The sequence below is a fragment of the Rutidosis leptorrhynchoides genome, chromosome 8 (assembly GCF_046630445.1).
Source record: "Rutidosis leptorrhynchoides isolate AG116_Rl617_1_P2 chromosome 8, CSIRO_AGI_Rlap_v1, whole genome shotgun sequence".
NCBI classification, from domain to species: Eukaryota; Viridiplantae; Streptophyta; class Magnoliopsida; order Asterales; family Asteraceae; genus Rutidosis; species Rutidosis leptorrhynchoides.
Genome location: NC_092340.1, coordinates 105,850,304 through 105,860,122, shown reverse-complemented (window position 1 = coordinate 105,860,122; position 9,819 = coordinate 105,850,304). Strand labels below are relative to the sequence as shown.

At 35.0% G+C, this 9,819-nt stretch overlaps 1 protein-coding gene across 1 annotated transcript; it reads left to right on the top strand.

Moving 5' to 3' along the window:
* The first annotated feature begins 792 nt into the window (after positions 1 to 792).
* Positions 793 to 7,534, top strand: LOC139863710 (histone-lysine N-methyltransferase CLF-like). Its single transcript, XM_071852315.1, has 18 exons — positions 793 to 931; positions 1,791 to 1,798; positions 2,743 to 2,847; positions 2,949 to 3,226; positions 3,562 to 3,733; positions 3,810 to 3,890; positions 3,996 to 4,109; positions 4,204 to 4,251; positions 4,332 to 4,400; positions 4,491 to 4,636; positions 4,748 to 4,898; positions 4,984 to 5,204; positions 5,295 to 5,426; positions 5,699 to 5,789; positions 5,938 to 5,985; positions 6,077 to 6,205; positions 6,305 to 6,382; positions 7,343 to 7,534. The coding sequence occupies exons 1-18, from the start codon at positions 793 to 795 to the stop codon at positions 7,532 to 7,534; spliced, it is 2,202 nt and encodes a 733-aa protein (XP_071708416.1).
* The last annotated feature ends 2,285 nt before the right edge of the window (positions 7,535 to 9,819 follow it).

The following is a 9,819-nucleotide window of genomic DNA, read 5'->3' as shown; positions in this document are numbered from 1 at the left end:
CCTCGTTCCTTGGACAATACTCGTTGATTAGCATTGTTTTGAATTCTTCCCATGGAGTATCATAAGCTACATCTCCTCCTACGGCCTTCACATAGTTTTTCCACCACGTGAGTGCACTATCTTGTAAGGTGCACGATGCATACTTGGTCATGTCCTTCTCAATACAACCACTGATTTTAAACACAGACTCAATCTTTTCGATCCATCGGGTTAAACCGACCAGTCCTTCTGTTCCACTGAATGATGAGGGCTTTCAACCTTGAAAAGTTTTGTAGGTGCATCCCACACGAGGATTTGGGTTAACTGCAGCACCTCTTGCAGCCTCGACCCATAACATTCTGTCGTTCACTCGCTGATTGATGAGTTCCTCGATTTCTTGTTCCGTCATTCGGTTCAATCGCGCCATAATCTTCAATAAGAATGAAAAAAAAAAAAATTATTCACATGGAATATTATAGATGTAGTGTGTATTTACAGTACATCGAATTCTTTAACACCGGTACTGTTGATCGTGTCGTTTGAGTCTAAGGTGGTGGATTTGGAGGATTGGATAGAGGTTCTGCTGACTTTTGGTTTGCGTTTTACGGTTTGGGGTTGTGGTTGGGGATTGGTATTTTTTTAAATTAATTTGACTAATTGTTTGAACTTAAGGATTTTCGAAGAGGTGATCATAGGCTTTTTGTCTGATGGGTTATGATTGGTTGCTAGTTTATGTTTGGTTGCTGATTTTATGTGATCGGTGTGTTTCGAAATTTTTTTTGAAGTTATCCTTGGAGGTTTTTTGGAATGTTTATGGGGATGAATTTGGTTAGGAACAGTGGGTTGAATGTTGTCTTTAGGATTATCGGTGATGTTTTCGAAGCTAGTGATTGGTGTTGTGATTTCCGTGGAATGGGTTTTGGATTGGTTTGGAGTATCATCTACTTCGAAGGTATCTTGAATTGTAGAAGATGATTGGGGGTTAGGAGTTAGATGTTGATCGGTGGTTATAATATGAACTGGTTCACGAGTGTTATAGGTCGATGGGTTTGTATTGGGGTTTATTGGATTATTGTTATTTGTTGGGTAAACGTTATTGGTTATAATATGAACTTAATTTAATAACATGGTTACGTTATATATTTATGACAACAACAAGCAATTGACGAACCTGTCTTCCTAAAATAAGTTTTGATCAATCCTGACACGTGTACATTTAAGTAGGCGACCAAATCCACGTGTCATTCAAAAGCCAAGTCATACCCTGAAACCCACGCAAGCAAAATCACACTTGGGCTTTAAAATATCCCAGACTATAAATTCATCTTGTGTCAGAGCGTCAGCAGCACTTCCCCCAATTCTCACACCTATCTAACTATCTAGGGTTTCTAACATCATTTCTGCAATTTCGTTCCCGGCGGCAAACAGTCGTTGCCGGTAACAATGTCGTCACAAAAATCCAATTCTTTTCCGTCCACCGCTGCTTTAAGATCGGAACATGAGTCTCCAGATGCTTCCTTGGTATATATACACATACGATATAACTCACTTGTTTATCTGTTGTAACCCTTATTTCACTGTTTAATTAATTTGGCTCACCTTAACGAAATTTAAAGGTGGTTTCAAATATAAACCTCTATTTTTTAATGTTACAAAAAAGAGTATTTATGCATGTTATTTTACTAATTTAGTTAAAGTTTTAAAATGCATGTTGATCGACTTTGGTTTCTTAATGGTGTGTATATATTTATACTAAAAACCTATATATCTGCACATTTTTGCTGTTGATGAGATTTTTATAATGGTCTCAGGTTGTCAGGTAGATATATAATTAAGAACAGTTGCATTGGGCTATTTGTAGCGATTTTAGTTAATCCGTATATCCACATTTGTTGCGAATTTTTACTAGGTTTAGATGAATGAATTATTCATGGTGGTTTATATATTATACATACACTGACACATTAAATTTTGATCATATAGTAATTAAGCTGGCTTTATTTAAGGAAATCAAAAAGATATTCGGGATTTCTCTTAAGAGGTTAGATAATAAATCGATGTACCTATAAAGTTATTAGCAAGATAGATTGATGTATATCTTAGTTATAAGCCATATTTGATGATCTTGGCGACTTGGCTGTTCTTGGATGTTTATATGAACAACAATTCTAAGAGTTAATTAGTGATTACAATTCCTGGTTATCATAGCCATACGTAGTTAGTTATTAACCATCTTTTTTAGTAACTGAGATCAAGATGGTATTATGATTATTCGGTCATGTTTAGATTAGAGCTCATTTATGTTCGCTAAAAGTACTTTGATGGTCCATCGTTAAGATTCCCTTCGTATCGTGATCTATGTAATTAGCTAAGCAAAGAATGACTCATGATCATAGACATATTTCTATTATTTCATGGAGATCTAGTCTAACAATTAAACCTTCTCCGCTGTCTTACATTATCATATGTGATATGTTACGATTCGGCTATAGATTGTTATACATCATGAATCTGATATGATCTAGATTTTTCTTCACTACACATAATTTTTCTTCACAGAATGGGAGATGTATTTGATTATTAATTATAGGGTGATAGTGTGGCTGGATAATATGTTATTAGAGTAAATTATGTGCTATTTATTTATAAAGTAAATTCTGTGCTTGATCTTTAGGTATATATCAACATTTTCCATTTATATTCTAGCTATTTATTTATAGAATGTATAACCTATCTAGAGTGAATTGTATTCTTATTAAACAGGATGCAACAGCACTGCAAGATGAAACTGCAAATCTTGCGCAAATTTCAGTGGTTATCGATTCGTTGAAGAAGGAAGTTGAAGCCGATCGCAGTGGATACATCATGGTACTATCTTACAACTATAATATACTGTCACATTACACCTTTTTCTATTCGGATGAACTAAATATCATGATTCCGCATTGAATTGTAACACCTGCATGCAGAAAAGAATGGCAGGGAATCGGATAAAACAGGCTGTTTGTACTGGAAATCATCTAAGGTTGGCAGAACAAAGAGGAAACAATAATGGAGATAAACCTGTTAATTTATTGTCACAGAGAATGAAAGAAGCAATTGATATGAAAAATGGGGTTGATGTAAGGAGCTCGTGGGTAACTATATTAGGACCTAATATTCCATTCATGAATAATTTAATTCGGCACATCGATCTTCCAAAAGTCGAGAAACTACCTCCTTTTACCGCATGGGCTTTTTTGGATAGGTATGCACTAAATTCTTCGTTGGCGAGGATCTTTTAATTGTCTACTTTTAATTTTAATGTGTGTTTAAAGCTAATACTATCTCTATATAGGATATCTTCCTCGTATTAAATATGCCCAGAGGCGGAACATATATAAGACAAAAGGGGGTATCCATCCCGACTCGATTTCGGGGAAAAACAAATTTTCCACTAAATTTTTTTTCTTTTACTAAATAATAAGGTATGGTGTTTACCCCCATCCATTAGTTCCCTCCATCTCGGGTCGGGTTCAAGTTCCGCCACTGAATCTGCCAATTCTCATCTTTATGTAATGAAATGTTGAATGAAAAATGCAGAAATCAGAAAATGACAGAAGATCAATCAGTAGTTGGTCGAAGGAGGATTTATTATGATCAAAATGGGAGTGAAACTCTTGTTTGTAGTGACAGTGAGGAAGATGAAATCGACGAAGAAAAAGAAGAAGATAAGAAACAGTTTGTCGACTCTGAAGATAACTTCATCCGGTTTGTTTACTTCACTTTATATTCTTCATGAATGTATATTAAGTATGTTCTCATGGTATTCATGTAATGCTTCCAGAAAGACTTTTGAACAACTTGGACCATTTGATATTGTCTTTGATTTACTGGCTCAACAGTTGTCAAGAAAACCTTTCGAAGTCAAGGTAATTAAGCACTTTCTGAATATGTCATTAATGTTCATGATTGTACGTTCTTCTGTTCGGTTATTTTTTCAATTGTGAAATAATATCATCAAGCATCTTGTTCAGGCAAGATATGAAGCTATTTCTAATAAAGGGAAGGATGTAGAAAGCTCGTTCCTTGATAAAAATCTCGAAGTAGCTCAGGATACATTTGACAACCTATTTTGCCGCAGATGTTTTGTGAGCATTGTTATGATCTTTTTTGTGTTCTTAGTTTTGATGCTATTCGTAACATGTTATAACGTGTTAATTAATACGTTTTTTATATTGCTAGATCTTTGACTGTAAATTACATGGATGTTCACAGGAGCTTATATTTCCTGTAAGTTGACTTTCTTCATTCAACTAAATTTATTAATTAATTGTATACCTAATTATGTTAACTTTAATTATTCTTATAAGGCTGATAAACCAACTTGGAACGGTATTAATGAAGAAAATATTCCTTGTTCTCAGCGCTGTTCTCTCCGGGTATTTTCTATTTTTTTACCATATACATTACCTACTTATATGCCGAGCTTTTAAACCTCTGCTTTCAATTAATTAACTGATATTCTTTAGGTCCAAAAGTTGGAGGGCAATGACAAACTGACAAAAAGCGAGTTTGGTAATTCGAATAATAATAGACAAATCACAGATTTTGAGTCATGGCAAACTTTAGAGAAGGATCTTTTTAGGAAGGGTCTGGATATTTATGGGCAGAACAGGTTAGTACATGGTTGTTCTACCCTGGTCCAAGAATATTATATTTTTTGCGCGTTTATGTTTGTTAATACAGAATATAAATGGTAACGCTAGATCTTTTTTCATTCTTAAAGCTGTTTAATTGCTAGAAATCTTATGGCCCCACTGAAGACATGTGTTGAAGTGAATCATGTCTTGATGAATTATGAGAACAACCAAGCATTTCAAGAGGGAAAAGGAGATTCCGTAGATGATAGTAGCAAGATTGAGACTAATGATAATATGGTTAGTAAATATGGTGTTATTTGTTATTCTAACAATCAAAGTATTATTTATATATTGCTATTTATTATTGTTTATTCTTCATCAGTGTACAACATTTATAAGAAGATCCATTTTGCGTAAAAGAAACAGATTTCGTCGGTTTAAGTACTCATTGAAGTCTGCAGGCCTCCACCATTCGTTGAGAAAACGGTTTTTTGACAGAAACAATTTGTCTTGTCATCAATACAACCCTTGTGGGTGTCAATCTATATGTAGGAATGATTGTTCATGCTTTTTAAATGGGAATACTTGTGAGAAATACTGCGGGTAAAGTCTTTTTTGTCTTCTCTATCTCCTTATAAGTAAAAAAAATATGAAATTCGTGTCATGTTTAACAATATACAATTTTCGCGTTAGATGCCCGAAAAGTTGCAAGAATCGTTTTAGGGGATGTTTCTGTGCAAAGAGCCAGTGTAGAAGTCGAGAATGCCCTTGCTTTGCTGCTAATAGAGAATGTGACCCTGATCTATGCCGCAATTGTTGGATCGGGTAAGTATTTATTTGAGTTGCTCTCCGTACACCATTAAACATGCATTATAATGTTGTACTGTACAACCCTCTAAATCAGTGTTAGTGGTGTACGGATTAATTTTGGTGGTGTACAGATAGCTACCCTAACTTATTATACTAAGTTACGCATCCATGTTGTAAAAGAATTTCATTTTCTTAAGTACAGAACTACATTGATTGTTGTGTTTATTTGTTGACAGATTTTTTTTTAATATCCAAACTTGTATAAAGTTTTTCCATTAACTTTGCAGTTGTGGTGATGGCACTCTTGGGAGCCCTGACCCAAAAGGCGATACTTACAAATGCAAGAACGTGAACCTTCTCCTCAGACGGCAACACAGGGTAAATATTGTTCACTTGTCACACTCATATTCTTGAATCAAACTGGTCTTGTTGTTTATAAATCTGAAATTTCGAAAAGCGACTAGTGTGTAAGTTTGAATTACTGATACAATGTTACTCAATAATATTTGAGACTTTAAATACACAGATTTTGCAAGGAAAATCTGATGTTTCAGGTTGGGGTGCTTTCTTAAAGGTATGTGGATGTGTTATATATGGTATATATTTATTCTTTCTTGAAGTTACACATTAATTTTTATTTAATTTTTTATTTTTTGTCTGTTCAGGATAGTGTAGCTAAAGATGAATATCTGGGTGAATACACTGGAGAATTGATCTCACACCATGAAGCTGACAAGCGTGGAAAAATATATGATCGTGAAAATTCTTCGTTTCTCTTTAACCTTAATGACGAAGTATGATACATTGTGTCTTTCTATCCACTTGAAATATTTAGTCTTCTCTTTTAACAAACCACATTAATTAAGGCTAATGTGTTTTCATTATGTATGTAGTACGTTCTTGATGCGTACCGGAAGGGCAATAAGCTGAAGTTTGCCAATCATTCTCTCAATCCCAATTGTTATGCAAAGGTGTAGTCTACTTACTTGGGGTTTGATGCAAAATGTTAGCACCTTAAGAACTTTGAGAATAGTAGAAGTACATGTGTGCAAAATGGGCGGGTCAAGAGAAGTGGCAAATGCAAGAAGAAGGGAGCGGGTCCAAAGATTCCACTAGTTTGCAAAACTTTTTTACAAAGTGCCACTCAATTTGTATAAGACACCACAAAATTTAATGATAGGATCCATATGTTTTTAAACTTAATGGTTTTAGGGAAGTAAACAACCCTTATTTCTGAAAAAATTACAAAGTACAATTCATTTTTTTTTTTTTTTGGAACGGCGATTTTTGCATCAGCGGATCATTTATTTTAATGACCCTCATCATTTGCACGTAACACACACGTTCGGGCAGAAACCTGAACCCGATCGACGGTACCTGAAAACACATCCATACGGGCAGTGTCCGGGTAGAGGTCCGTGAACGGATCCGGTAAAACCTCCCCATCCAGGCTTTTCTTAATGAGACACCTTCTCTCAAGAAGAGATTTAAATTGGTGACCTCAACCCGGGCATCCCACGTTATGGTGGGGGTGGTGGTTGGGGGGGGGGGGGGGGGGGGGGGATATTGAGAATTGATTGTGTGTGCAAAGATTCGAACCCGCATCTCCCTTGTGAGAAGAATGCGTCAATCTACTACACCACAACCACAAGTTCAAAGTACAATTCAAATTGTATAGAACCTATTTGAGTTTTGATCTTAGAATCGTCACTAGTCAAGAGTGTTGGGTAAAAATTTTAATGTGCTTGGGTCAATAATTTGTAACCTTTTGGTATATGTTCGGAGGGTCGACCAAAACATGTTTGTTCAACTTTTCAAAATTATTATTATCAGAACTAATGTGTCATATATGATTTACCAAAGTTATTTTTCTTATTCAAACGATAAGTTTTCATATAATTGTTTTAAAATGTTGTGCATTTATTTGTCAGGTGATGATGGTGGCTGGAGATCACCGGGTAGGAATATATGCAAAAGAGAACATCTCTGCTGGTGAGGAGCTTTTTTATGATTATCGCTATGAACACGATAAGGCTCCTGCTAGGGCAAAGAAGACAGAGGATTCTGCTTCGAAAAAAGAAGACGTTGCTTCTACTAGTGGCCGACCCAAAAAGATTGCTTGAACCGAAGATATTAATATCCATTTTATCGGTTCCCTGATACGGAAGACATTACACCTGCACATTGTCCTTGTATACTGCTGTATGTTTATACAGATTTGTATACCAACAAAATAAATACAGGAATAAGTTCCCATAATTTATAAGACCCATAGTGAATTTGTAGGCAGACTAGCAAGCAGCCTTAAATTTGCACTCTTTAGTGTTAAATTGGATTTGATATTAATATTCTTGGTTATTTTGTGTTGGCCTTTCTGTGGCAAATGCAATCATGTTTTTAACATTGGCGATTTCAGGATCAGAACTTAATGGGATTCCGAAATTTAAATATAGTGCTAATTATGTTTGAATGCTATTTTAGTGGTTGTTTACCTTCAAAAAACTATAAATTCAAAAAACATACCTGGTCCGGTGTGGTTAATTGAATATATAATAAATCGGTTGAATGATGTGTGTTTATGAGAGATCTGGGTAATGGGGTTGTATATGGAGGATGACAAGTTATTAATTGTGATTAGGCTTTTGTGAAGAAAGCTCCAAGTGATTGTGTAGGAGGGATAACTAGCTCAATTAGCAATAAGGTGTGTACAATCTATACTTTTGTATTGCTATGGTTTTGGGTTGGCACAAGTGAATTAAATGTGAATTGTTGTGTTATGATAGTTGAAGAAATGTTGTATATTGTGTATATATCGATGGAAGGTAGAGTGTATGTATGACAATACATTAATGTAGTATATGTGTAGTAGCGAAATATTGTACTTAGCTACAATAAAATAATGAGATTCAACGACAATGTGAGACGCAATTAGTAAGTAATGGTTGTAAATATATTTGGCCGTTCACAAAAAATAACGGTTGTAAAACTTTAGTTAAAATTGACCCAGAATGAGTATTTCAAATAGAATTGTATTATTAATGATACATGTATATCGATATCGATATGTTTATTATATGTACAGATTAAGCGTAAGCTTACTTTTTAGTGTTTATTGAACCGTTGTAAGTGCCTGTAAAGCAAGGAATAATGACGAGGTTGTTGATCTGTTATGTTAGGAGTGGGAACATGACGTTTTGGTACTCTCTTGGAAGCTAGATAATGTAGGTGCGTCATTGTGACCATTTGAGGTAGAGTATCTCGTTCAACTAAGCTCTCGATGTGTTAGTATTTTTTTGGTCGTCTCGTGTGATTGAGTCACTTCGGTATTATCTTGGTCAAGTGTATATTAACATGATTCGCAAAAATTTTAATAGGATGTTTGATATGATATTTGAGGTCATTCCATCGATGCTTAGTTAAAGTATGATATTGTTGTGTCACGGGTTTCGTTTAAGTCAAATCGGAGTCGCAAATGTTTAACTTTTGAGAACACATCTCTATGTTTTTATGTTGCGTTTGGGTCACAAAACGAACGGGTTAGTTAGAGGTCAAAATGCAGCCCCAACTATCAATTAGGCTCTAGCCGCTGACTAGGATGGAGGGTGGTTGACGACAGCAGGTCCCAGAAAGGGGTGTGTCGCCGGTTGGCTATCTATTTAAAATAATGGTCTTGTTTATGGATATCAATTTCTCGATCGCTTTGTAATAATGATTGCGACACAGACGCATAGGGGGTTTTGGGGTGAGATGACTATGACATGATAATGTTATTTTTGGAAGGGTCCAAGGAAGTATGTTGTCGAAAGAGTTTGAAAGATGTAATAAAATATGATTAAGAGTTGATTGAAAAATAAATAAAATAATAATATAAGGTTCCAAGATGCTTTCATTATTTGCTAAAGGAAATAAACAACATCCCTATAAAATTCAAAAATGACGACTCGTAGTGAGTATCTTGGGCATCGTTCTTGTCCACCTCACTTTTAAACGACATCATTTAGGCGCACTGTGGATCGTCGTAAAGCATGTAAAGTCATGCTGTTCTCTTTTGAAGTTAAAGCTTATAATTTCGATTTTCACTACTATATGTTGATATCAATTTTTTTTTTTTTTCCCTTTGAAAAGCCAATATATATTATGTATATATCGATGGAAAACCGTGTGTACTTTTCATTCAAATTAACGCAGCGGATAGTTAAAATAAACTTATTATTACAAAACATGCACACGATTAACGGTTCCATTAGATCCAGTTACACCACTAATAATTGTCAAAATATATAAATTCACGAATAGAGTAAACGATATACCTTTCCTGAAGAAACGGATTGTAGGAGAGATACTTACGATCAATAGTATGACCGTCTCTTTTGATAGTCCACACTACACTTCAAACGACCGTCAATGG